At 47.0% G+C, this 27,622-nt stretch overlaps 1 protein-coding gene across 3 annotated transcripts in view; it reads right to left on the bottom strand.

The window, feature by feature from the left end:
• TRIO (trio Rho guanine nucleotide exchange factor) overlaps nucleotides 1-27,622 on the bottom strand; it is a 330,020-nt gene that overhangs the window by 31,955 nt on the left and 270,443 nt on the right. For all 3 annotated transcript variants that reach the window (XM_072958843.1, XM_072958845.1, XM_072958844.1), the window contains exons 35-37: nucleotides 7,165-7,457; nucleotides 5,558-5,728; nucleotides 2,871-2,966 (exon numbers count right to left, since the gene is read on the bottom strand). In XM_072958843.1, the coding sequence (XP_072814944.1) occupies nucleotides 2,871-2,966; nucleotides 5,558-5,728; nucleotides 7,165-7,457 (560 nt within the window). The remainder of the gene's footprint in view (nucleotides 1-2,870; nucleotides 2,967-5,557; nucleotides 5,729-7,164; nucleotides 7,458-27,622) is intronic.

The following is a 27,622-nucleotide window of genomic DNA, read 5'->3' on the forward strand; positions in this document are numbered from 1 at the left end:
AGCACACTGCCCACATCACTTGTCGGTAGGCTACGTAGCAATATCAGCAGCCTATATTTTAATTCAAGCAAATTATTCGTTTCTTAGTTATTCATGAAGCCTCGACATCCTTTAGTACACACAGATCACCCAGCTAAAATTAATCTCTCTGTGACACTCACACATCCTTCTTCTGTAGGAAGTAGTTGTCATGCTGGCCTCACTTATCCAAAACTCTCTCTCTCCCCTGGATTGTAGTTTCTGCAGGCGACTGTTTTCATTGTTAGAGCCTCTGCAGAACCTCAAGCAAATCTTCTTAGCTGACTACTGATGACTTTTCTCCCTGGATTAGTGTGACAATGATCCGTGTGACTGATTACTTTCTAATTGGTACATATTAATTAATTTCCTTTCTTAACCTGAATTTACAAAGCTCCTAGGGGTACAGGTAATAGTACTTTTAAAATTTCCAAAGCACCCCAGCTGGACATACAGAGGTGATCAAGAAGTATTTCAACATCTGAACCATCTTTATTTATCTTTAAATAAAAAGCCCAACAAAAGCTACAAGAACACTTATTATTTCCCATCAAATTAAAACCTCTTAATACTTGTCCCGTTTCCCCCCTTGAGAGTAACAGGCTGAAGCGGACGTCATCACTAAGCACAGCTTTGGGGACCCAAGTCCATCCATGCAGTGTACATTTTGAAAGAAGGAACTTTTTGGTTTTATTTCTTATTTTACTATTTTTGTTTTCCAACTCTTTAATTTCTGCTTTTATCTCTATGAATTCATTCCTTTCACTTTTTAAAAAAATTTTGTTTTTCTTCTAATACGTTGAGTTAGATGTTTATTTTGTTTATTTTCATTCTTTCTTATATCTCCCTTCGTATTGAGGCCAACAAAGAGGAGCAAGCCCCAAAGTCAAATCAAACGGTCACCGTGGCCGCCGGCTGCTCCTGCCCCGCGGCTGGTGCTCAGAAAAGCCAGTGCCTTTCAACACTGATCAGGAACGTGTGGGCAGAGAGAGGAGCAAGTCCCAGGAAAAGGACTGCAGGGTGGTTTTTCCTCTTCAGGTAGAATCCTCAGGGTTCAGGGTGAGGAGACTCAGTTCCTGGGACACTGACTGCACAACAGTAGAACCCTCGCCTCTCTCCTCCCCAGTGCAACAGGGTCAAATCCGATTATGAAGGTGTGACAGCCTAAGAGCTGGCCCACAGGAAAGCAAGCAGGATGACTGAGGGTCCACAGCACACGGTGAGACGTGTGGGAGTCACTCAGTCACGGGGAGCAGGACAGGGAAGAGGGTGTTAACATGATTCACATGATTCCCAACAGTCCCAACATATTATATGACCATTAAAATCATTTTTATCATTAGTAGATAAAAATGATTTTAATGGTCATATAATATGTGCAAATGGTTGTTTCTAAAATGTTTAAGAATGCTTAAAAAAATCACTAGGTATAATTTAAGTGTCTTTTTAGACCATTAATCAACTTGTCTCTCAAAGAGACAGCCAGGATGTGGTTTAGCTAAGTGCATACTGACATGATCACAAATTTTTGACCAGTAGAATCAAGTTCTTGGTTTATCTACCAAGTCCTAGCAGCCTTTCAGTCTAACATCCTGTCTAACCTGGGAGTCCACTGCATCCTTCTCAGACCACAGCACACACTACCACCTGGAGGGCATTCTAGCTACAGCACAGCAATAACTGTCTGAATTTTAGGTACAGTTTCCCCTTGACCTAGTCAACCAGCCTCATTAGAGGTACCTAGTTACTACTGGCGAAGGAAGATACACTCCTAACTTTAAGGAAGTACCGCTAACCCCCGAACGATGCTGGGGTTGGGATGCAGACCCTCTGCATACATGGTTCCTCTGTATCTATGGTTCTGCGTCAGCAGGTTCAACCAGCTGCAGGTTGTGCCGTGCCATAGTATCTGCTATTGGAAAACACCTGCGTGTAAGTGGACCCGTGAAATTCAAACCCATGTTGTTGAAGGGTCAATAGTAAACCCTTTGATCTAGCAATTCCAATGCTGGAAACTTACCTACAGATATAATCACAGACATAACAAATGTGTGCTTATAACAGTGAAAATTGAGAAATATATATATATAGGAATTTATTTAAATAAATTATAGTACAATGGTATTTTTATTGCTGCATCTGCGTAATGTGCCCGACCCTGGGCACACCTCCAGACAAGACTGGAGCCGACTACACGGGCTAGGATGCTGCCAGCACTGCGGACGATACAGGTGCGAGAAAGGGCTGACCTTGGCCCCTGGAATGTCCTGCTTGATGATGTCTCTGTTTAGCTGGGGGTCTTAGGCTAAGACAGTCTATGCTAACAATGTGACTTTTGATGGGGGCTCTGGGCCACGTGCAATTTTGATCTCTGGAGAGGCACAGGACAGGGCTGAGCCATATAAGTGGTCACTCTTGTGTATGTGACTGAGCCCAGATAAAAACTCTGAGCACTGAGGCTCGGAGGAGCATCTCTGGTCTGCAATGTTCTGCACGTATCGTCAGCACTGTTCACGGGACTTTACCAGAAGAGGACAAGGGCAGCCCAAATCTGGACTCTCCTGTACCTGCCCCTGCACCTCCTCCCTGGCTGATTTTCAGCTGCATCCTTTCACAGTCACGAACCGCCACTGTGGCTTCTCTAAGTTCTGTGAGCCGTTCAGGCCACTTACTGAACCTGAGACTGGTCCTGGGGATCTTTAAACCTGTGGTTGGTCAGAAGCGAGGGTGGGCTTGGGGGCTCCGGACTCCACCCTGCAGACAAGAGCCACCCGTGGACAAGGGAAGGCCCACCTGCAGGCGGCACCTGGGGCACCTTCCAGCCCTCGGACCGGGCCTCTGGGCAGCCTTACCATCTTGCTTTTCACGAGCTCCTCGATCGCACTGACGAGCTCGGCTGCGCTCGGCGTTTCGGAGCTGGTGGGGCGGACCAACAACCGGGAGGAGGCCTGCGGAGGAAGGTCAGAGAGACGGGGAGGGGAATGCCCATGTTAGTCATCGGACAGACAGAAATTTCTCCTGCAGCTTATTCTCTTCTAAAAAGTAATTCCAGACAAAACGACCACAAGTTTGTCTTTGTTTGCATTTATTTAAAGCCATCTTTTAAAATTTACAATACTCTGACATGAAATATTAAATAAGACCTGTCTGGGACACATGTGGAAAGCAGACAAAGTCTGTTTTTAATCTGCAGTCATGTACCATCAGAACGTTTTTCAAAGAGGCACGGGAAAATTCTAACTTTTGCCACTGCTGGCTGGGCTACTGGCTAAGGAGGGAAAAAATGGAGAATCTGATCAACGGAAGAGAGAAAGGCCTGCAGGTGAATGAGTGAACCCTTTAAATAATTGGGAAACAAAATAGGATACTAAAAATGGCTTTACTGCATGGACGGGGCTAAAAGAAAGCAACAGGAAAAGGAAAGGAACCTGGAGCACTGACCAGACAGGGAAGAGGGGGACAAGCTCACCATTTTCTGTGCCATCCATTTCCCCAATGATTAGTGCAGAGGACAGGAGATCTGTGGCCTCACAAGCTATCAGATGCCATTTACGGCCAGAGCCAGGGTGTACAGGGGTGGACAGGTAAGGGATCTGGGGAGGGGCTACTGAGTTCAAGTTTCAGTAATTAGCAAACACAGCGTGTTTGCGGATTACTTGCACCGTTAATTTACTGGAAACTAGAAGGGAGGTAATATGAACCTTGCTTCATATTAAGGACAGCAGAGACGCATGCGACACACGGCTAGCCGTCCTAACGATGCATGTCTCACAGCAGACAGGTACGGATTATACGCTTACAACAAGGCTTTTACAATGTGGATCCAGATATGCACTTGGCAAAACAAATGTTGGCTTGGTCTAATGGAATCTGGACTATGAGGTGAAGAGAACAAGGAAAAAAATTCAAATGGAGAGGTAAGGAAACTGAGCCAAAACAGACACAGAACACAAATCAACATAATGCTGCAGTGAAAGTTTACAAAAAGAGAAAACAGAACAAAACAGAATATTAGTCACAAGATAATAGTCCCTGGGAACATCACTACAGATTCTTGTAAAAGAAGAATTTCTATTGATAATACCCAATGCGGTAACACAACAGCCAATAAATGATTTTAGCAAAAAGAAGAATATTGTGCAATCCACTTTTACATGGAGAAAAACACTCTCTTATGTGGTGAATCAGTCAATCAGGCCTGGCTCCTCACTTTTTGGCCAACCATCCAGATTTAGGCAATTTCTGTCTTTTGCCTTTAAAAAGGTATAGCTTAGAATGAATGCTAGAAAGTAACTGAGGAGTGCTCAGAGCCCCACTCCCTGGTGGGTCTGCTCTGGGCAGCAGGGGGTGAGCTCCTCTCTCATCCCAGGCCCTTCTGCCCCCCACAGCACGGGGTCTGCACCTGAGATGCCCCTCAAACTCCAGGCTCGAACCCAGGTTCCCTCCTTCTGCCAAGACCCACGGCACCCTCACTGTACACGAGGCCACTGGAGGAGAAGGAAGCAGCTCCTACAGGGAAGGGGCCTTGGGCTAAGACTAACGCAGGGTCCGCCTGGGCCCTGCTGCTGTCAATCACTGGGTGGGGGCCGACCCCAGCTCATGACATACGGGCCATCCAGCCAGTGACTGTGTTAGTGCAGAGGAGGGAGCCAGGGAAGGAGAAAGGGGAAGAAGGGGGAAACTGATTAAAACATCTGTTTTATTCACAAAATGTAGTTACTGCCAAAAAAAAAAAAATCACCAGTGATTACTTTATAGTGCAGTTTTCAACACCTGCCAGTTTGGAGAGGCAGAGTGTGCCAGAACGTGAGAGGATGTGCAGGGCACAGGTATCAGGTTTCCTCTCTGGCATTTTAGGGATCTACCACTGCGATGGGCAAAACAATCTGAGATTCTGTAAGAACTCCAAAAAAGGAAAAAAAAAAACCCCAAAAAACAGAAAACAGAAAACAAGATTTACTTGGCTCGAAGCCTCCTCACACATCCAAAGAGTAGATTCATGGCTCTGAACTGATTCCTGCACTCTGACAACTAGCCCCACAGTCCAGTTTGATCCAGATGTTTGCCATGTTGGAAAAAGGAACTGGACAGCAATGCATCTCATCTGAAAACAAGACCTATATGCAAAGACACCTAACAGAGAGACCCAGACAGGCTCATGTGCATTTAGGCCATAACCACGCAGGCGGCGTGTGAGTTCTCTGACTGGCCTCTCAGGGACCCTCGTCAGCACGGCGACAAAAATTAAAATGACTTTAAAAGTAGCAATTACTAGAGCATCCATTAAAAAGTGCACTGCATGGATTTATATAAGCACCTGTGTATGAGAGACTGGGCATATTCCTACAGCTTAGGAAGTGGCTTTTGTTATCCATACTTTTAGAGGGAAAACAGGCAGAATTCTGCCTGGAAAATCAGCATGTCTTCCAGGTACCTTTTCCCAGCCCCGGGATGTTCCCTATGTCCTGCAGTGAGGCTGGGGCACACCAGCAATCATGAGGCCCCCTCTCCTCGCTCAGGGCAGCCTAGGGCCCCTTACCTTGTCGTCCTGTGAGTCCGGCTGGAGCAGGCTGTGCTGCTGGATGGCCATGGGTGGGGGCAGAGGCACGGCGTCCGCCCCCTCCTCCCCTTCCTCCTCTCCGCAGCTCTGCATGCCTGAGGACGAGGACTTGGAGAGCGTGCCGCTGCTCAGGCCCTCATTCCGGCCTCTCTGAAACCAGACCAACATTCGCCCGTTAGAACCCAGGCCCTGGCTGTCACGGTCAGCTCACAGAAACTGAGCCCCCAGGGTTAACTGGAAAAAGCACAGCCGGGACTGAAACTGAGAAGCAGGAATCAGGCCCAAGCTCCTTCCAGCCCGATGGGAACATTCATCCCCTCCTGCAATCTAACTCCCTTGCTGGCCAACTTGGAAGAGGAAAGGGCCGCTGGGAGTGTCTTTGGAAGGGCCTACCAACATTAACCGTCAGGCTCTGAACATATCTCACCTTTAAGAAGCCAATTAAAAAAAGTTCAAAAATTTGGACCATACCCCTCAGTTCCTCCAGTCTTCTATCATTTCACTTTTGGTACTTTGCACGAATAAAATTCACTGAAATCATGCGGGCATAAAGAAAAACACAATTCAAGATGCATTTTAAGAATCTGAATTATCACATTAATTCTCCTCTATTTTTACTTCTAGGAAAAAAATGTCAGTTTTATTTCTACTAAGAGGACATGGTATAGAAAACAGATGAGGATGTAAACGAACCATACACTCCAGTGAAAACCCACAGCAAAAGCAGGCCCAGGAAAAAAGCAGCAGAAACCCCACATCTGCAAAATAAATCACATGATACAAATCTTGTCCTCTCTCTCTCTCTCTGTCTCTGCCTTTTTCTTTTTGAGTCTGTGAGGGAACTGGAGGGTAGCGGAGGTTCAAGCTAAAAACACTGAGGGCCCCTCACTGACACCACATTGCTGAAGGCCCATCTTGGGGATCAGGAGGGAACTGAAGCCCCCCACCCCCCCAAAAATGAAATTAAAAATAATTCCTGGTTGACTATGTACACTATTTTTTTTCACATTTTTATTTTTGATGACGTGGGAGTAATCGGTGTTTATTACTAGGTTAGCAAAGTAAATTAACTGGGTTTTTTTCTACTCAAGATAAATATAAGTATGAATATGGGGGCAGGCGTGGTGGTAGAAATAACTAAATGATGCACACATTCCTGCAGGCCCCTCAAGTCTAAAACTGGAGCTTTCCCTGCAAAACGCTGCCACTGTGGCTGAGCGTTAACCTCAGGGACCGCTGAAATCTTCTGCAACATGGGCGGCAACCTGGGCTTTGCCTGTGATTGGAGGGAGGAGGGGGCTGAGGCAGTAGGGCACCCCCTTCCTCATGGAGCAGGCAGGGGTGCCCATGCCTTGGGAGGGGGCTCTCGGTCCCCTGATCCCTTGATCAGAAGCCACACGTAGGCCCCTTAACCCTAGCAGGCGGCTAAAGGACCTCAGCTGGGCTCTGACATGGGTCCTCCCTGGGAACACATGGAAAACCACCGAGTGAGTGCATTCACGGGACCAGCAGCTGTTCCCGCAGCTCTGGGAGGAGGTGCCAGAGGCCCTGTGGGGCCTGGGCGGCTGTGCGTGCGGGGCCCTCACCTCTTCAACGGTCTCGTCCTGCGGGGTGGCCGCGCTGTCGTCCGAGTCCTTCTGCGAGCCGGCGTCAGCGCTCTTGCGCACCTCCCTGCTCTTCTTGTGCTTGTGCGCCAGCTTCTTCACGTGCCCGTCGGCCTTGCCGCTGCTCAGCCGCCGCACCGGGCTGGTCAGCCACTTGCGCAGCGTGTTGCCCGGGCGCTTGGGGCCCGGGGAGCTCTGCGCCCCCATCATGTGGGGCTGGAGGGAGGCCACAGAGGCGGGCGGGCTGGCATCGTTGCTGGAGACAGACAGCGAGTCTGATGGGGTGAGAGAGGGAGAGAGAGACAGGCGAGCATGACTGACGGCCCCCAAAGCCTCCCGAGGTCCCGGCTGGTGCCGTTGTGCCTACGAGTTTCAGCACCACCCAACTGACACCAAGGTCAGTGGCCAGCCGGCCAGGAGCTGCGCCTGCTGGTGCTACCCTGGGGAGCAGGGGTGGGATGTGTCGGGGGCGGTCCAACCCGCGAGCTCACCCGTCCAATGTTTCCCAACTTGAGTTCTGCCAGAGATGATTTTTCTCCAGATGTCCTGCCCCCTCCAAAAAAACCCCAAGTCACCAATTCTGAAGACCAGCATCATTATCACAAAGACTCAAAACGTCACCATCACAGATACGGGAGGACTGAAAGTTTAAATTATTTTTACCTGTTTTCTTGGTGGACAAAACCCAAGAAAGAATGGCTTAAAGAAGAATTCAAAGGAAATGAAAACTAATCCTGTTGGATAAATGTGTTAGTCTGACTCACTCCCAGCGAATACAAGTACTACTCAATAAACATACATACAGGCAGACCTTGGAGATATTGTGGATTCGGTTCCAGATCATCGCTATAAAGTGAGTATCACAAAAAAGTGAGTCACAAGAATTTTTTTGGTTTCCCAGAGCACATAAAAGTTATGTTTCCACTATACTGTAGTCTATTAAGTGTGCAACAGCATTGTCTAAAAAAAAACAATGCAGACATCTTAATTAAAAAATACTTTATTGCTGAAAATGATAACCATCATCTGACCCTTAAGCAAATTGTAATCTTTTTGCTGGTGGAGGGTTTGAAATATTGTAAGAATCATCAAAATGTGACCCAGAGATACAAAGTGAGCAAATGCTGTTGGAAAAATGGTGCCAATAGAGGCAGTTGTCACAAACCTTCACTTAGTTAAAAATGCAGTCTCTAAAGACATGAATATAAATCATCCAACAAAAATGTGGAGAGGGAGAAAAGAGCCAGGGAACGGGCTCTCAGGATGACCAGCAAAAGAGGGCAGGCAGAGGGTCAGAGGCCTTGGAGGAGATGGAGAATAGAGGTCCACATGAGAAGGCCAGGTGGGGGAAGCCACGGGAAGTGCAAAAAATAAAGCGAGGTCTGCCTGCACCTATGTATACGTGTGTGCATGTATATGTCAGCTGTGATCTGGTCAGGCACTGTGACAAACAGCACTCTTCTAGAAAGTTCTGTGCCAGGGCAAGGCCAGCGGCTGTGAAAGGGCAGAGCTGGCTGGTTCACAGGGAGAGCTGGCCCTGGGCATTCTCTGGAACCACACAGGCGTGTGGTGTCCTTGCTCTCAGCCTCAGCAAAGTTACTGCACATGTTGGAGTAAATGCCGGCAACAATGAACAAAACAACAACATGTTTTTAAAAGAAATGTGATGAAATAACCAAAACGTTATCTGAAAATACATTCAAATGAATCTTCTCACTGGATCTCAAAAATTAAACACAGTCAACACCGAGTTGACAATTTTTCAGGAGAAAAAAGGAGCTATAAAGAAACTTAGGTAACAGCTGACACTCAACAAACCCACGGAGTTCTGCGAGGCGTCACTCTACACACGGAAAACCGCTGACCCCAGGACACTGCAGGGCCCTTTCCCGGGCACCGGGCCCTAGGAGGGCCCCGGCGCGGTGAAGGGGAATAAAACGCCACACGATGAGAAATGGAACGAAGAAGGTCATTCACTAGCTTGTTAGCTTCTTAAATCTTTTGAAGTCTTAAAAATAAAATCATCTTTAAAAAACTGAGTTCACACAGACAACTGTATTAGCTGTATTCACCTCTGTGGCACTGGAGAGCATTATGTGCTGCGGTTAAAAGGCAAGGGAGTTAAGTCCTCCCAATCCTGTGATTATATGTACCAGAGGCAACACTCGTTTCCCACAGATGCTCCAGACGCCGGGGCTAGACAGTGGAGAGCCGTCTGCCTGCCGGCCTGTTCCTTCCTTGCCCCAGCTCGCGTGGCGAGAGGGTATAATCTCCCATAAACAGATGACGCATTTCAAGCAGGATCACTCATTCTTAAAAATCTAGATCTTCTCAGAGGCAGACTTTGGCTCAAAACTAGTCAATGCACCATTCTGTTTAAGAGTAAAAACCTTTTCCCCTTCGTACATGCGCATATATTTTTATTTAGTTTTATAGACGAATTACTAAAATGTCCCCACATCAGCCTCATTTTCCTCAGGTACCATCTGGACGAGGGAGGAGAAACCATTAACAACACGCATTGCAGGAAGAGCCTCAGAGGGACCTTCTCGGGTGCCGAATGAGGATAAGAGGCGAGCGAGGCAGACGTGGTCCCTCCCCTGGGAACAGGAAGAACAAAAGGAAGAGGAGAGTTGGAACAATCCACATGCCAGATGATCATTTATTCAGCTAAAGTGTTTCTAAGTACCAACTATTAGCAAGACACTGTGCTGGCCACAGCAGGTGACATATTTCACAGTCATTTACTTTGCTGGGACTCAGAGCCAAACCTTGTATTTGTCACTGGAGAGAGATGAATAAACCTACATCCTCCACCCAGGGGACGCACCATGCAGTGTGTTCAAGGATCACACCACACCACCACCATTCAGATACAGCTGGGACGCTGCATGCTATCAGCGGCTACAAACCCTGGCAGAAGTTAAGAAGGGGCATCAGGTGGGGGGGGGGATCACGGAAGCCTTCATGAAGGAGGCAGCGCTGAAGCTGGCCTTTGGACAAATAACCCATTATAAGCTCACAAAGCTGCAGAAGCGCAGGAGCCTTGTCTGTGCAGTGCGACCAGGGCCTGCACAGAGCCTGGTATGCAGCAAGCATGCATCAAGTATCGACCAGAAACCGCAGAACTCTCCAGCCAGAAAAGACAGAGCCCTGTTCCAGGGACAGCATTTCCTCCATGGACATTCAGCTGAGTAACTGCACAGGACAAAGAACCGTGAAGGCGGCATCCAGGTGCAGGCGGCGAGACAGCCCGGACTGGCCGGCAGGTGAAGCGGTGTTCCTGATGGAGCCCTGCTGCACCTCGTATGAGCCGAGGGAGGCCAGAAAAGTACGGAGGCCAATCCACTGCAATAAAACTAAATCAGCTGCAGGTCCTAACGTTCATAAGCAGAAGACTCACACATCAGAAGTGATGGGGACACTGTCTAAGCCAACAAATGAGCCTTCCACATGTTTTTGTGCCTAAAAGTGAGAATATGGGGGAATCTGTCATGGGAGCAATGCAGCATGTAATATGATCCCTCCGTGAAGGGGTTGCCACTACGAACTCTGACATGGTCTGTGTCCAGGGAAGCTCGCAGGTTGCGGAGAAGTGAGAGCTCTTGGACGGGGTGGGCAGCTGTGGGCAGCCTCCCTGGTGCACAGACCCCTCCCCGGGTCAGCATCGGTCTTAGGAGGCTGCAGTCCCTCCGTAACGCCCTGTGGGACCTGGCTGGTTTTACAAGGATGACTCTCAGGGCATCCCGGCCGTGCTTAGGAAATAAGCTGGGGTTTGTAAAAATGGTTAGAAAGAAAAAGAAACGAGAGACGTCATCTCCTAGCTTCTTTCTGGGCTCAGTCGCAGAGGATCTGGTTCTCTGCACTTTGGAAGCAGAGTCAAAAGAGATTGTTTTTGCCTCACCTGGCAGGTCAAGTATTATAAACCTGACCATGGCTTGACCGTTCCAGCCTAGACCCAGGATGGAGGCAGAGCCGTCCAAGGTCAGAGCTCTCCGGTGCTGCGGACAAACTGCTATTCTGAAGGGAAAAGGGGTTCTCTTCCTGAGCTGCTTTTCATCAAGTCATTTCAGTGACATTATTTCACTTCACTGGAATATTTATGACTTAGAAAAATGCTAGCAGCAAGTATAAACTCAGAAGGAAGTTTTGGCGAATTTTTAAATTTTACCTTGAAAAACAATTTCGTTTCAGAAGTCTGAAAAGCAGAGGGAAAATTCTTTCACTTGTCTGTAAGACAGGCAGATTATTTTGTCTTGTGCAGATCTTCTCCATACGTTAGTCACAATTTGGGTGATCAGCAATGGAAAACATAACCAAAACCAAAAGCAAACAGATAAATTCCTTCTCTTTCCAGTTTTTTTTTTTTTAAACAATAACGCTCAATTCTTCAAGGTGTTTGACACTTTTGGAAAAAACAATAAATTGTAGTTTTTTCTTTTCAACACAGAAAATCCACTGACTTGGACACAGTGAGTTTAACAGCCCATTTATACACTCTTTACTGGATTGTGACATTATGCATAAATCAGGAATTTTTAAGACTTAAAAATTATTTAAACCTAAATCAACCATTAGAATGACATAAAGTGTCTGCTATTATTTTTAGTTATCTAAAGAACAGACTGACCACTAGGCCAACTGCTCTGCTGCAAATTTTAAATTAAACAATGTGTCCTAAAGGCATTCAGTAGAATCAAGGTCTCCAAAGTTCCTGGGCACACGGGAAGCATCAATCACACCATGAACAGAGCTTTAGAGGGTCTCCTTGGGTGGCTCCTGAGTTACTGGTCTGCACACAGGTGCCTTCCCTAGAGGAGCTCCCAGTGACACCGCGATGCCTGCATCTGAAGTGTCCTGGCTGGGCACAAACTCTCCTGGGGCAGCCCCCTTCCTCTGAGACCTCGCTCTCTGCTCAGGCGGACTGTGGATGGCGCAGATCAACAACAAGGTAAACCTGGCGTGGAGGCCCAGGCAGGGCTCTACATCACCCAGCCACGACAGCACTTTCAGCGGAGGAGCTGTCAGGACAGGAAGCACCATGACCTTAGACTCCAGGCCTCACGTGGGCGGGCGCTGGGTCTGCTTTGTTGACAGCTGCGGGCCCAGCTGCCAGCGGGACGTCTGGCACATCCTTGGAGCTTAATAAGTATATGTTGAATAAATAATGAATGGGTGCATGAACGAATCGATTCCCAGCCACAGGCTGTTTCCCAGCCTGAGCGCTGCCTGATGACTCACGTCCACCCCCGTGAACAGTGACATCCTGACTTGGTGCTATGTCTTCGTCAGTTCTGAGGTGAGCTATATGTCACGTCTAATTTCAGTCAAGGTTGTGAGTGTGTGAATTATCTGCTTACAAGATGGTTATTCAGAGCAGACCAGAGCCATCCCTGCACTGGCCCGCGCTATGCGATGCTGTCTCGCGGATGCCCGTGGTGAGGGTGGGGAGCTCAGGAACGCCCCCTGGCGCGTCCCCCAGCGGGGCCTGGCCCCAGCTGCCCCGAGAAACATGGCGGAAAGCTCGTGTGTCACTCAAAGTTGTGTCGTCCCTGTTTCCACCTTCAGTTACCGCTCAACACTCAGGATGCTCGGTCCTGCTGCCTTTCCACCCTGTCACCAGCGCCCACGTCTGTGAACACCCGCCGCACACAGCATGCCTTGTGGGGAGGTGCCCTTCTCTCCCGGCCTGGGGAACCCCCGCTGGTTCAAAGTCCAGAAGGAAGATCAACTGAGGACATCAGAAGGGACTCTGGGCTCATCAAAGGGTCTGAACTTGAGCCTGGCTCTTCCCTTCAACAGCCCTGCCCCTGGGCCAACATTCTGGCATCTGAATTTCCTCATCTGACAGGGCTAAGAGAGGATTACAAGAAATAGCAGAAATAAATGAGCTTTACAAACTGTAAAGCCTGGTCCACAAATGTCAGGTGGTCAAGGCAACCTCCTCCAGGACTCCCTGGTAGTACAGGACTCACCACAGAACTTACTTGGTTATATTTATGCGAAGTGTGAGTACCCGGGACACCAGGATTCGGTTTAACTGTTTTGTAATCACAGGCCCAGCGAAGTATGCAAGACATATTCAAAATCATTTTTCAGTGTATGAATAATGAATGAAGCAACCTAGATGAAGCACTTCATTCTGTTTCTATTTTTAAAAACAACTTGTTCCTTATTAAGAGGACAAAGTAAACTGCAGCATAAAGACATACTCTCATCACATCCCAGTCATTTAAAAAGATGCTCGTGTGTACAAGAAAAAGCCATTTGTGATCTGCCTGAAGCCCTTAGAGAAGAAATCAAAGTTTCTCTCTTCTTATTTTGAGGGGAAAACAACCCCACATAGATGGCTCTTTGCTGAAGTCAGAGTTCACCCAAAGTCCATGCTAGATTTCTTCTTAAATAAAGAAAAAAGCTGAAGAAAGAAGGGGAAAGCAGAGGCGCTGACCCTCGGCCCCACACAGGAAAGAGTTTTACCACGTGAACACACAGCACAAAACCTGCTGGGAGAAGAGAAATTGCCTCCTAGCCCCAGTCTCTAAATTTGAGACACCTGTGATTAATAAAGGCTTTTTTTTAATGCAAGAAAAAAAAGGAAAAGGGACCAGAGCCTGCTAGCTGCAGACTGAGAAAAGGATCGTGTTTCATTTTAACCCTCTCTTCATGTTCACAGTGGCAAGAAGGCTTGAAGACGCTTCTAAACGTCCTAGGGTAAAAGCTGGATTGCCGAGGATGGCTGTCACTGAACTTAAAGCCCCTGAGTTTGAACGAGCTTCACCAACACGCCCTCCTGCCTGCCTTCTGTTTCAGTCCCAGCAGCACACGGGCTCCTGGGGGCAGAGGTCGTTGCTGCTTTGTTCAGGCTGAAGCTCTAGAGTTTAAAGCCTGCCTGCCCCTTCAAGCAAGCACTTCACAGATTAATGGTCATTCAGAAGCAGTGGGGCAGGGGTTCCAGCCCATCCCTGGCAGGTACTGGGCATGGGTATCTGACAAGTCCTCCAGTTTCCTGACAATGACATGACGGTGACTCCTTACCAGGCTGTTAGGGGGAAAAGGAACAAAACAGGTCTTTGTCAACACAAAGCCTAACACAAACATGAGGCAGTACTCACATTTTTCCCAGAAAAAGAAATTGCAAAACACAAGGAAGAAAGTGGGATGGCGTGGGGCGGCAACATACGCGAGGATCGACCTGAAGGATCCACCACTGGGCCAAGAGCAGGAGGGCCGGCAAAGCCCGAGCCTGCTGGCTGGTGTGTCACTACGCATCTGCCCCCCGGGCACCCCTGACTCCGGCCAAACACGCACACACGGGACCAGCGCTGATGGCCCATCACGTCTGATGAGGCACAACCACCACGCAGACGCACACATGCAACGCTGGGAGACTTTCCAGCAAACAGCCGTCTCACATGTCAAATTCTCCTCCACAGAGGCTCCCAGAACGATTTTAGCTGGTTAGGTTTATTCCCATCTTTCTGGCCATTGTAGGCGTTCACAGATATCTGTCAAAGGAACCGTGCCAGGACATCTTGATACAAACTCCAAGCAGGGTAACTTGCTTGGAGTTTGTATCAAGATGTCCTGGCACGGTCATCTTGAACCCAGAGTTCTGCACGCTCCCAAAGCAAAGTCCTAATTTACAATTCCAGCTGCAAGGACTTGAATGTTTATTTAGCAGTTATTGCTATGTGCTAGAGAGAATTCAAGCACACTTTGGGGCAGCTGCTTCCAATGTCAGAAAACAATGCCATCCGACTGTTTTAGAACAGACCAGTCAGGGTTTTAATCAGGTACACGTGGCCAACGGCTGCTTCTGAAACCTGTCTTAAGAATTTGACGCAGCAAGTCATGTTTTATTTAGGAAGTCCTTCTGCTGTACCAGGAAGGCTGTAATGTACACGTGGAAATCAGATCTATCAATTACTTACACAGCAAAGAAAGAATAAGCATGCATTTATGATTGTTGACTGGGTTGGTTAAAATAGTCTAGAGCAAAATGTTCTGAGTAAATGATCCTCTCTCTCTATATTTTTCAAACAAGATTTTAATTCCCTGCTTTGGGGATCAAGGTAGTTTTTTTTGGAATAATAATAAAAAAAACAATAACACATTGGAAATGCTCTTGAAAATCACATAAAAGTGAGCTCATCCTAAATTCTTCTTCCAGATGCGTTTCTAGGGATCACAGCTTCTCTTTGTTTTCCACAGTGACTGCAGTCGCCTGGGCAGGCCAGGCGGATTCGTTTAGGACAATGAGGAGTGAGACGAAGCCGGGGTACTACTTGGAGAATTTTACGTAATTTTAGGTGACCAAGAAGAAGAAACTGACTGCCTTGTGATATGGCTACACTTTTGGTGGGTTACAATATTAGAGCCAGGCTTTTTATAATGTTTTCCCAAATTTAAATCTCTATTCTATTTGTAAGTATCTGGAAACTTCTTGCTAGACTCCTAATTTTTCATCCCAGTCACCTCACTCATCTTCTGTCTCTGAGAGTCCGTGGGTCTTCATCTGTCTCAGTGCAATAAAGAAGCATCAGCAGCTGAGACACAGGCGTGGACCAGACCTGCACCCTCAGTGAGTTACCTGCTCCTCTGCACATGCTCAGGTTCAGGTGGTCCAGGGTTCTTTTACTCCAGCCTGTCACTGTCACAGCAAATGCACGTTAACACAAAAAACAATCTCTTAAAAAAGTTAGGAGCTGTACAGAGGCTCTGAGCACAGATGTGGGACGGCAATGACTGAAAATGTGGCGCAAGAGTATTAAAAGCAAGTTTTACATACGTCGCAATTTGGTGCAGTGCGTCCTCAATGCAGAAATGTGAACTTTGCTTTCATATATGAAGTAAGCACAGAAAATGTGAAAGAGATAAATTCCCCAGCCTTTTTTTTTTTTTTTAATAATCCCTAGATTTAACCAGAGGTCCAGCACAGCATGGCCACGGCTCACGCTGTAATGAAGAACACATGGTCTCAGCCGCCTGAGAAAATGCACATAAACGACCCACACATTGACTGTTCCCTGTGCAGCCCCCTTCCAGGAACCACCCGGGAGAGTTCCCTGGCAGGCACCTCCCGGAACTGTGAATGGAAGAACACAACGAAGTAATCACGGATATCGATTAAAACACACTCGACTAGGACTCAGTTAGAAGCAAAGGCTCTTCTTCCTTGGGAAGGCTGAAAGCAGGCTGTGTGGGCCTGCACAGAGCAGCTGCCCCGTTCGGGGCACTAGTCTTGGGAGTCGGGTCCTGCACAGAGAATGTCATCTCACCAGCACCTAACCTGAGGGGCGCTAGAGATGCGAGGCTTGTAACCTCCAACCTAACAGAACCTGCAAGCAGAAGGTGCACATGCAAGAGGCTCTGGGAATCTCTAAATGCTATTTAGTCCCACTGCGGTTTTTGGAAACACCTAAAACATGACACAGTCTTTGGAAAATGTGGCTATGTCAACAAATGCAGAACTTCAAGCATCATTTTTCTTCTCAAATTCATTCTTGTGAGAAGAGATGCTAACCTGCCAGAATTTCCAGTTGAACCCATCAGATTTTAAAGGTCTTTCTCCATTTGAATTTCACCACTTGAACTTCCAATAAGGAAATGTGAAGAAATAAAGACGAAAGCAGATGACAATAAGCCTCTGCTTGGCTAATCAGAAGAACAGGGTATCACATATTGCTAAAGTGGAAAGCTGAAACCACCCCAGAAATGAAATGAGGAGGAAAGGGCTATTATTGAGAATGGATAACAGAAAGCATGGGCTAGTCTGGATCAATGGAAGGAATTTAATACAAGCCTAGAGAACTGAGTTACCATGCCCTGAACAAAATTGGACCTGGCTCATTTCTGGGACCAGGAACGCTCTGGGTACGGGCAGATCTGCAGCTGGGAGGCGGGCGACGGTTTTTAACCAGGCTGTTGTTGAATTCCAGGAAAAGATGACCTTGGTGGCTGCCACGCCTTGTGAACAGAACGCCGGGAGAGGGCAGCCCCAGTGACAAGGGACAAAATGGATCCCCAAGCAAAGATGGAGGGCCTGATGAGATCCCCCTCCTGCTGCTGTGGTGTGACCTGCTGTGTGACACCCCTCCCGGGGGGACACGGGGAGAACCAGGAGCATCTGTGTCACTTGCTGGCCCGGCGCAGACATCCTCATGTGGTTAAAACCACACTGTCAGAAAACACCGCTACGATGTCAGAAAGTTCTCTTCTTTTTAACCCTGATTTTAAGCTGGGGCTTACTTTTCATGGGATCCTTCTCTACTTGAGACAAACACTGGCTTTGTTTGAGCAGAGTTTCGAGCCCATATTCCTGTCTCCTTGGAATGACAGGGCCATTTTCTCTGTTTTTCTTTCTTTTTTTAAAATGTAAACTAGCTCTTGAAATATATTTCTTGGGAGATGTCAAGAACAGGCATTTTCTGCAACCCAAAATCTACGCTGTCATAAAAGGGAAATGCAATCTCTGAGGGGTTATCTTGCCAGCGAGGACGGGGAGGGGATTTGGGCTCATTCCTAACTTTACACCAGGACAAAAGCAGATGTTTCAAGAAATCCTTGCTGGGTGAAAGAAAGATGCTTTTCCAAAAGCAAACAAATAAAAAAACATAAAAATGAGACCAGAAAGACACACACAGATCTTGCAGGGTACAGACATGACGGGACGTTTCCTAACCCTCCCAGCCCAGCCCCTCATTCCTGACGGACGGGCTCCTTTTGCATCCAGCCATCCATCCATCTGCTGGGGGTAATGTGAAGGGTGAAAGGCGGGTCAGCACCAGCCCTCACATGGAAAGTTCTCCAGCCAGGAGTGGCCCCGCCGCCCACCTGAATCCAGCTGTGGCCCCACTCTACAGAAGCCCCAGGCAGCGGAAGTGACGGATGACGCCAGCCTGACACCCAGTGAGGGCAGGGGTGGGCGCAGGGGTGGGGGTGGGGGAAAGAAAGTCCCTTGACATCTCACCTGGCTTCACGTCCCTTCTTATGGGATTAAACACAAGACATCGGCCCAAGACCAGGCTGCCTCCGTGGGGACTCTGCAGGAGAGGGCACCGGTGTCACCACCCAGCTACCCCAGCACTGCCACGTGGGCAATTCACGACATCCTGCGACCTGTGCTCTCGCTCAGGTTGGCCTACAATGCTTAGAAACCAGAAAAATTCCTGAAGGCTCCTCTGTCTGTTTGGCTTTCTCAGGGACTGAGATCCTCTGTTTCCTCCAAGAGTCAAATGGCTGTCCTTTCCAAAGATATCACCTACACCAAGAAGAATTGTTAAAAAAAAATTTCATGCCTTTTTAGATTACTTAGTATTTAGTACACTGCTGACTTCAGGATAATGAGGTTTTCTCTGTGATAAAATGGTGGGTTCTTGATTCTTCCTTCCATCTGGGAAGCAATTTCCAAGGCAATACAGTATTTATTATTGCCCTGAATAGACAATCATCTTTTAAGGGAACACGAAGTTAACTGGGGAGGAAAGAAGCAGTCACACGGTGCTCACAGAATGTGCCTTCCATCTGGTCCTGCTCAGAGGTCTTAAAACTGCTAAGACACACGAATGCTCAGCCTGCAGGCAAAATCGTTCCTGGTGTCTCACACACACAGTGTCGGTAAGTGAACGCTCTCACCTTATTTGAAGGAGGCTGGCATCTGGAACTGTGTTCTTCATGATGGGTATTGATGCTTTTGGTCAGTATCGTCATATGGTTGAAAAAAAGAAAGTAACTTAGCCCACCTTCCTAAAGAGAAAACCAAACACTCTTTTCAGGAGGAAATCTGCAGATTTAAAAAAATTGAACATGTCTCTAAGTGAGGCAGGAGACACGCAGACACTCCCCTGCAAAATGGTTTAAAGGAACATTCTGCACGTTTAAACTGTGTGATTGATTTATTTCAGGTGGTGACAGATTTCTCTTCATTCATACATACATTTACTATTTTAACTAAGGCCAGATTCAGAATGCCAACATGTAAGTCTTTTTCCTACATTCCAGAAAATGCATGAATTACACAAGAACGTATTTAACCAAAACATGCTATAAACCATGAGAACTTGTAAAGGTTTTCTTAGAGCCGAGTGTCATTCATAGAGCCCTACACACATGGAGCATCAGGAAACAAAAGCCGGCCTTGGAATGTTCTGCAATCAGCTTGCCAAGCACTATCACTCTTCACGTCATCTACCCGGCAGGTCAGCTGAACTTTCAGTCTCAAGGGATAGAATATTAGTTTAGAAACAGTTGCAGCTGTGGAGAACGAGGAAATGGACGATTCTTACCCCCTACACACCTGAACCACAGAGCAAACATCTAGCACATTATATGCCAGGGTCCCTGCCATTTGGTTCAAATCAGAGCACCAAAAAGCCGTCACTAGTTAGGAATTCCCCTCACAATTATATTTGAGTAACACCTGTATCAAAAGCAAAACGCTGCCCTAATGAAAGCTAAGCACTTGAAAATGGGATTAAAAAGTTAACCACACGGCCAGGCGGAAAGCCCCACTGTGTGTGTGCATTTCACACCCACCATCCACTCCCAAGCGCGCAGAGGGTTAAGCCCTGCCATCCCGTAACTTTAGCTCTGATGTTATGACAGCTTGACCCCCAACTCCCCTACAAGAACTGAATGGCACTGACTTTAATTTTTCAAATTATTGTTTTGTAATTTCCTGAGGACGCCCACTCCCTTCCCAGGATATCACATACTAACACCGTAACACCACCACAACAAAAGCCAAAACACAAAAACAAAGAGGGTGGGAGCAACTGTCCTTGGAGTTATTCACGTATCCAACATGGGAGGTGAAATCTCCACCTATGATGTGTCTCAGGATGAGGGAGTGAGGCCAGGGCAGCTTTCTCAGCATCCCCCGCACTCCTGTCCATAGGGTGTCCTGTTAGCATCGTGCCCACATTGGTGTGATTTGAGCAGCTGAGTAACTGCAGCGAGAGGAAGGAAGGAAGGGAGGCCTGGAGTTATTCCAGGAAGGAACAAAGCCGGCTCAGAGACAAAGAGAATGAAAAGAACGCCTCTGCTATGAACGCCAATTAACGGCACAAATCCTGTCCTTGGCTTTAATTAGTGCCCCGTGTGCTGGATCGGCACTGCCGTTGCCGCAGACCAGGAGGGCAGCCTCCGCACGGGGGCGGGGGAGGAGCAGGACCCAGACGCCCAGTGTGCCTTCCTTTTCAGCTGGAGAGAGACAAAGGGAAAAATCTTCCATTTTCAGTTCTACGTCATAATGAGTACGTTCCCTTCTTGCTATTAAAGACTCTTACTCAACTCCGCATGTGCTTTTGGCCACTGGGCCACTTCTTAAAATAATCCATCAGCTTTAGGAGATAAAAGAGGAAGGAGGGGGTTGCCTGAGGGCGACGTACTTGGTCTCAGATGCTTCTCAGTGGCTGTATCCTTAGAGGAAGAACTCCAGTCTTCCCAGTATGGGTCCAGCATGAATTGTTATTACTGTTAACAAGATGTAACAACAGAAACTTTCTTCAACGGTGCATTTGAGAACATGGACAATGGACAGGATTGAAGTATAAATAAAAGAGGCATCATTTTTCATAGAAAAAGACTAAAAACCTGTCCAAACACTATCAGGGGTTGCCTATGGGCATTATTATCTCCCCCTTTGCTGCTCCACTTGTCTGTGAAGCCTCTTTTTTTAAACAACCGGCATCTAGTTTCAGAGAAACACTGGCTATGCTTCGGGCGGGTATACTCTGTCCGAGTTTGTCCACTTCTATGTGAGAGCTGCATGGACTGACAGGGCGCATCTGGGCTGCAGAGGCTGCCCACGCTCCCCCGGCCCTGGGGGACAGGAGAGGAAGTTCGGGGCCCCGGGGACTGACCCCCAGGCAGACTGTGCTGGCTTTGTGGACTTGCTCCCACCCCCAGGCCAACGTGGAGCACCTGGAGGAAATTCTGCAGAATAAAAAGCCATAAATTTGTGTTCCCCACGAGGCCTAGCTGAAGGGTTATACTTAGAAAGAGCACATATCAAAGGGGGATTACAGCTAAGGCAGGGGCAGCCTGGTCCTGCCTGGAGAGAGGAAAGGTCATCTGGCCTGGAGGCCCCCATTCTGGGACCTCTGGGGCACTCTGAGGGAACTTTTTGGTCTATTTTTAATATTAACTTCAAAAAGTTCTAATAGTTCAAAATGTCTGTAGTCACCCCTAAGTAAGGCCAAATAACTTGAGGTTTCTTTACACTTTCTGGCTGAAATATAGATATAGAAATTCAACATATAACACTTTTTTTTCCCTCAGAAATTGTCATCATGAGCTCAGAGAGCCAAATACATCTTTGATTAGTGAAAAGTGAGAAAATGAATCAAAATTTTGTAATTGCGGTTTGCTTAAAAAGAAGAGAAATAACCTTTAATGCAATTTCTGGAAAGCATACTCTTCTTGGTTTTCTCCTGCAGGTGAGGTGCCTGCAGTTAAGCGAGATTAACAGGGATCTGGCTCAGCCTGGAAGCGGAGAGGCCAGGCAAGGAGCACTCGTGCTCTGACTTCCAGAGCCACACACTAGGCCCATTGTGTCTCCACGTGCACTATGTTTTAAACTGTGATCCATTTAAAAATACTTAGAGATCAAGAAAGATGAGAGACAGAATTTAGTTTGCACAGTAACTTGTGTGAAACCATCAGTCTTCATGGCTGAAACCAGACAACACGGTGCTGAGTACTTCTTGGGGGGTTGGTCCCTCATTTACTGACAGGAAGCTGAACGGCCTGTGCACGGGCATCCTTGACGTGACCTGGGCCCCGCTGTTAACCTCTTTGCATACTTTTAGAACAGGCTCACATTCCTGCATTTAGTCTGTCAAGTGTTTTCCTTTAATTTATAAAAACAAAAACTGCACTGGTGAGAATCCACACTCCTCATCAAAAAAAGAACAAAGAAGACGTGGAGAGAGTTCGAGAAGGATGTTAAGGCACAGTTCACTCTGGATCTGTTCAGTGTTAAGGCGGATCACTGCTTTATGTTTTTCCTTAGTCAGGGGAATATGTACAGCACTGGAATAGATTCCATGTGTCCAATAAAAGGGTCTGCTTATTTCAGGATAAGAACCAACTCAACGGTCCCACTCTCTTATCAGTATAAATGGGCCCTCCCATTGCAACCCTCTGAAAAGATAATTTATAGTCCTTCTTGACCTTACCGTTTCTTGGGTTCTTTCCCCTACAACTGCTCAGCAGTAAACTCTTGGGGCTTATGGCTGTGTGAGTTATTGCAAATGGCGACATCTGCAAATAAAACGGCTCTCCTGCAGATTATTCCAACAGGACTGATTCACATCTGGACAAGGAGAATGCCCCACTGGATACGCCAGAAAGCAGAAAAACAGCCTTTTCCCAAGGTGATCCAACAAATGAACCCCCAGAGTGTGTGTGGGTATGAAGACAGGCTTTGCAATCACTGTCTATGATTTACTGGGTATTTTAAAGTTACTTTGGGATTCATTTGTTGGATATTACTCAGAATCAACTTTTCCTTTTCCAATCTGATGCATATAAATGTGCCCATAATCAACTGAGTAATTGGAACTAGAATGCATTATTAAAATAGCACTTTGATATAATGTGGCATTCAGGAAATTGTCTGGGAATTACTATGAAAGTTTGAAAAGAGATGGATGTCATGTTTCCTCAGAAAAAAAGATCTAAGTGGAGTTTTACTGTGAGGAGATCAGATTTTTTTTCCCATGAAAATTGCACTGGACATCTATTTCTTTCCAAATTTGCGTTAGCTTACAAATTTTGAGTGACAGCTTGAATAACAACACCTGGAGTTTCCATTATAGTCTGAGAGTTACTAGAATAAAAATATATCTAGGGGAAACCAAAAATTATAATAAAGAACTTCCTGTATTTAAAAAGTTAGTTTAATAATGTCCCTTTAGAGGAATTCCTAAGGACCTAAAATACTGCTGAGATTCAAAATTCCCTCTATAAGAAGAAAGCCATCTCTTTCTAAAACCCATGACTTCTCAGCAAAATTGCTCATTAAAATATTTCCGTCTAAACCTTGGGGATGTTCATGATATGCTGAGGGGGTGCTCTACTGTTATTCCCATTCTGCACACAAAGAACTGAAGTTCAGAGAGAGAAGGCGATTTACTTGGGACCCAGAGCTACTGGGTGGCTGAGATTTTAAGTCAGATTTTTGACATTATCAATTGCTCTTTTCACTGCACAGAAGTTATTGTTTTGTGTAAAGAGCTCTTACAGATCATCTGCTTCCGCCCCCCCACCCAGTGTGGAATTCCTAGCACATAGCATCACTAGCGGACCTGCCCAACTTAGACCCCTCCAGAAAGGGAGGCCATTCTTGAACAATTTAATTAATATAAATATGATAAAAGTCACGGTCAGAGACTTACAAATGCTCTGATAGCTTTGTGATAAAAAAAATATGAGGAGTATGATCAAAAACCACCCTGACACCAACAAATTCAATTTTCACACAGCTGACACCTCCTTCGGGGCACATTATTCGAAGATAATCCTGTTGTTTCCCTCTGGTACTTCACGCACACACACGTAACAGTACCCCGGCCCCTTCAGATGCTGACAGCAAACCTCTGCCTCCTCCTTCCTCAGATCCCCTCTCCTTTGGTGGGTCCCTCCACCTCCTCCATGTCCACTGAGCTCACAATACACAGAGTGCCCTGAAGGTCTGGCCAGATCCCCTGGACTCCCTCCCGCTTGCTGTCCACTTCTAAGTACACATGCAGACGAGAGAGTGACGGCAAACATTAAAAGCACACTAGCTCAGGACCAAAGTTCTGGTAGAAGCCATCCCGTCTGGAAGGCAGAAGACAGCCTGGGAGAAACTCATCTCAGTGGCTGTACAGTCTGGACAGATGTCAAAGGTTACAGCTGGAAAGCTAGCCTCCTCTGGGGCGTTGCAGGGCAGGGGTCTGTGGGACCCACACACCTAATTCCTTCCCTAGCTTCACTCTCCTCTATCCTATTGCCTTTTCCTCAAAGTGGAATTCTGCTTCTCAGATGACCTTTGCAGGAATCGTGTTTTCTTGTTTTGACTCTAGTTCTGTGTATAAACCAGAGCCGGGACACACACTCCCCTGAAACAGACTGGTGGTTACTGGGAGACCCTTCCCTGCATGTAACTTCACGTTATCTTATTACATGGCTGCAGTTCTAAAGAGAAGGAACCAGAGAAACTAAATATACATGCAGGACACCCGAACAGTCTGAAAAACGCTAAACAAGATTAAACCTGAAAATGACAGACATGAGACCATAAGAAGGCAATTTCTAGCACAGATGACTTTAGACTGTTTACATGGCACTTACAGGAAAAACGGGGTCATCGAAAGCAATCCCAGATACTAAGAACACCTTACAACCAAGCAATCAATCAACACATCACCGTACAGAGCACAGCGCCCCATTTCTCAGGCCTTTCCGAGAGGGCCCCCACAAAACCTCCCCCAGCAGCCCCTCTGACAAAATGGTCAGCAGACAATACGTTTCAGCAGTAAAAGCACAAGACATGTCTGTTTCCAAGCCCACGACAAGCACCCTGCGGCCACCTGGAAGGAAACAGGCCCGGGAGAGCAGGCTGGTGGGAGCCGGGGCTGGGGTGTGTGTACCTAGGTCGAGGATCCAGTACTTGCAGGTGCCGGGCTGCCCGCCGCTACGGTAGGCTGAGCCGACGACGGGCGACAGCGAGTCCAGGGGATCGGGGGGTTTAATTCCGTTTGGCATGGTGCGGCCGAGCCAACTTGAGGCCAAAGGCTCCGAATCCCAAGCCTCCCTCCGCCTGCGGCAGCCAGAGGGACCCCTTCCTCAGCAAAGCCGGAGCCGGAGCCCCGAGTGCTCAGAGGCAGGCTGGGGGGAAGCGTGGCCGCTCCCTCTCCCGGCTGCGAGCACTGCCTTCCAGTGGGCTGCACGTGTGGGAAGATCAGACGCCGTGGATTACTTTCTACCACAGTGACTCTAATTGGAGCTCAAGGAAATTCTGAGGGCGCGCTGGGAGCCAGATGTTTCTCCTCTCCTCCGCCAGCCGGGGCTGTGATTTCCTGACTCAGTGAGACGTCAAGTGGTGGGCGCCCTCCCCTCGCCAGGCTCTCTGACTTGGGCTTTGTGCGCACTTGGACGGAGGTCTTCTCGGAGACATACAGCAAGCAGTGCCTCCTGATGTGACTTGATAACAAAAAGGAACGTAATTCGGTCTCCAGCCAGCTGGTTACATCACTGAGCTACAATGCCCCTCCTCGCTTATTAAAAACATATCTTCGTTCTTCTTTACAAGAAGCAGCCATACAAGTGAAAATAAATATCCACACTTGTGATTTGTAAGGACATTCTTAGTAAAGCCTCTGAAAAGCTTATTTCTGTCCTCTTCAGAAATCGGGCATTTTCTTTAGCCTACACAAATTCTTACTCTTTCCTTGCAAGTTTCCACGTGTTCTCTCCCTTGTCTCACACAGCACAATGGCTTCTTAGGGGAACATCCATTGTTTAACAGTCACGAAGTCTGACGTTTCAAGTTCTATGGTAAGTGGACACACTCCCTCCCTCTGTTTCTAATTAATTCGAGAAACATACACAGTGCTCTCTAAACTCGACTTTGATGGCTAGCTCCTGCTTTGAGGCAGTCACCTGGAATATTCTGTACGTATCTAAAATGGTAACACAGCCCTAAGTTACCTAAGGGGGTGCTATTTGTTGAAGCCTACACTTACCCGAACAAAATCATGCACTATCTTCCTGAGTTCTTTTTATTAGTAATTCTCATTTCTCCTTTATCTAACCTAATAGTATAAACAATTTTATTTGTGTTGCTTTATTGCTTTGCTAAGAAAAATGTTGTTTTTTTAGTTCCTTTGTTAAAAAAAAAAGTTAAACTTGGGTTCTCCCTTCCCCCACTTACTGCAAAATAAATTAAAAAATTCTCTAAGTGAATAATGTGCAAATAGCATAGACTTCTAGTTGCTTTCTCAGTTTCAGACAATTAACAACTATGAAAAAACAAGAAGGGAATAAATCCAGGGCGCTCCCAGAGAGCTGTCTCCAGCACTATGATACCTCCCCAAACAAACTGCTACAAAGCGGGATTTGGCATTTATAGGCCCACATTAGGCCTCATATTCTTCTTAAAAGACCAAAAGCAAAGCATAAGGTTGTTTTTCTTTATAAATGGTCCCAGGACAGATCCAGATGGTGTACTTAACGCCAGGACCAAGCAAGAGGCAGAATTCTGCACAGAGCACTTTTTTATGCAAGAAAAGAAAACTTTATTACCAAATAAATAACCTTCTCTCTTCTTGGCAAAAAAAAGCAGTAAAAATTGTCCTAAAGGAAATCAAGTTAACTGACATTCTAGGGTTTCATTTACTACAACTTTTATTAAATATTTTACTTTGTCCCTTTCCAAGAATACAGACTGCCAAGCAAGGGTCATTAATTTAAAAGTCTGAAAAAAAAAAAAGAGCTGTCAGGGAAATTAATCACTTTATGTGTAATACACGTTCTCGCCTTAAGAGGAAGGGAATGATGCTGAAAAATGAATAAAATAATTTTGGCTAAGAAATGGGAGACATTTCCCAGTGACTGCCCTCTTCAAATTTGAAGTTCACATCTGTCAGAGAAATGTGGCATGGCAGGAAGGAAGGAAGGAAGGAAGGAGGCTTTTCTCATCCCCTCCTTCCTCTAGTCATGAAAGTATGAGCTTACAGAGTGTTTACTATGTAATGTGGCACTTTATAGGGAAGTAGTAAAGATAAGTTATATCAAGTAAAGGCACCACATGGCCCCCACCTGGAAGCAACGATAATCAAATCCCTGGATGGACAATCATGGAACCAGCCAAAGAGCTGATGTCGGTAAGTGAAAGGGATGGGAGAGAAGGCGGGGCAAAGGGAGAAGGAAGACAGTCCGAACAACCAGCAATGTTTCCAGGGAATAAGTTTTGAATCTAAGGCTTGTTTCTCCCTTGGCGGTATGACCGGGTCTCTGCCCTAAGAGTCTGGGCCAGGTTCAGGTGAGAAAGACCCAAGGGTGACCCCGGCTGACCCCGAGAAGAAAAGCTTGCAGGAACCCTGGCCAAGAGAGTGGGAAGGACTGGTGGTGAGAACAGAGGCTGTGACTTCAGGTAACTCGAGAGGTTGTAAAAGAGGTGGTCATGCGCCATGAGCAGTCAGGAAGCAAGTAGGAAGCTCCAGGATGGGGGGCAGGGGCGTCTGCAGTGTGAGAACACCGTAAAGTTGGGAAGGTGGTCAGGAAACCATGTGGGACCCCTGAGAGGAAGAGGACAGTGAGCCCAGTTAGGACTGATGCAGGTGAGCTTCCGCAAGGAAAGCAGACAGACATGGAAACTGACTAAACGCGGTGGGCCAAAGACAAACATTTTAGGCATTTGGCAAAACAGGAGATACACCTAAAAAGTGGAGTT

Source organism: Vicugna pacos, chromosome 3 (genome assembly GCF_048564905.1).
Source record: "Vicugna pacos chromosome 3, VicPac4, whole genome shotgun sequence".
NCBI classification, from domain to species: Eukaryota; Metazoa; Chordata; class Mammalia; order Artiodactyla; family Camelidae; genus Vicugna; species Vicugna pacos.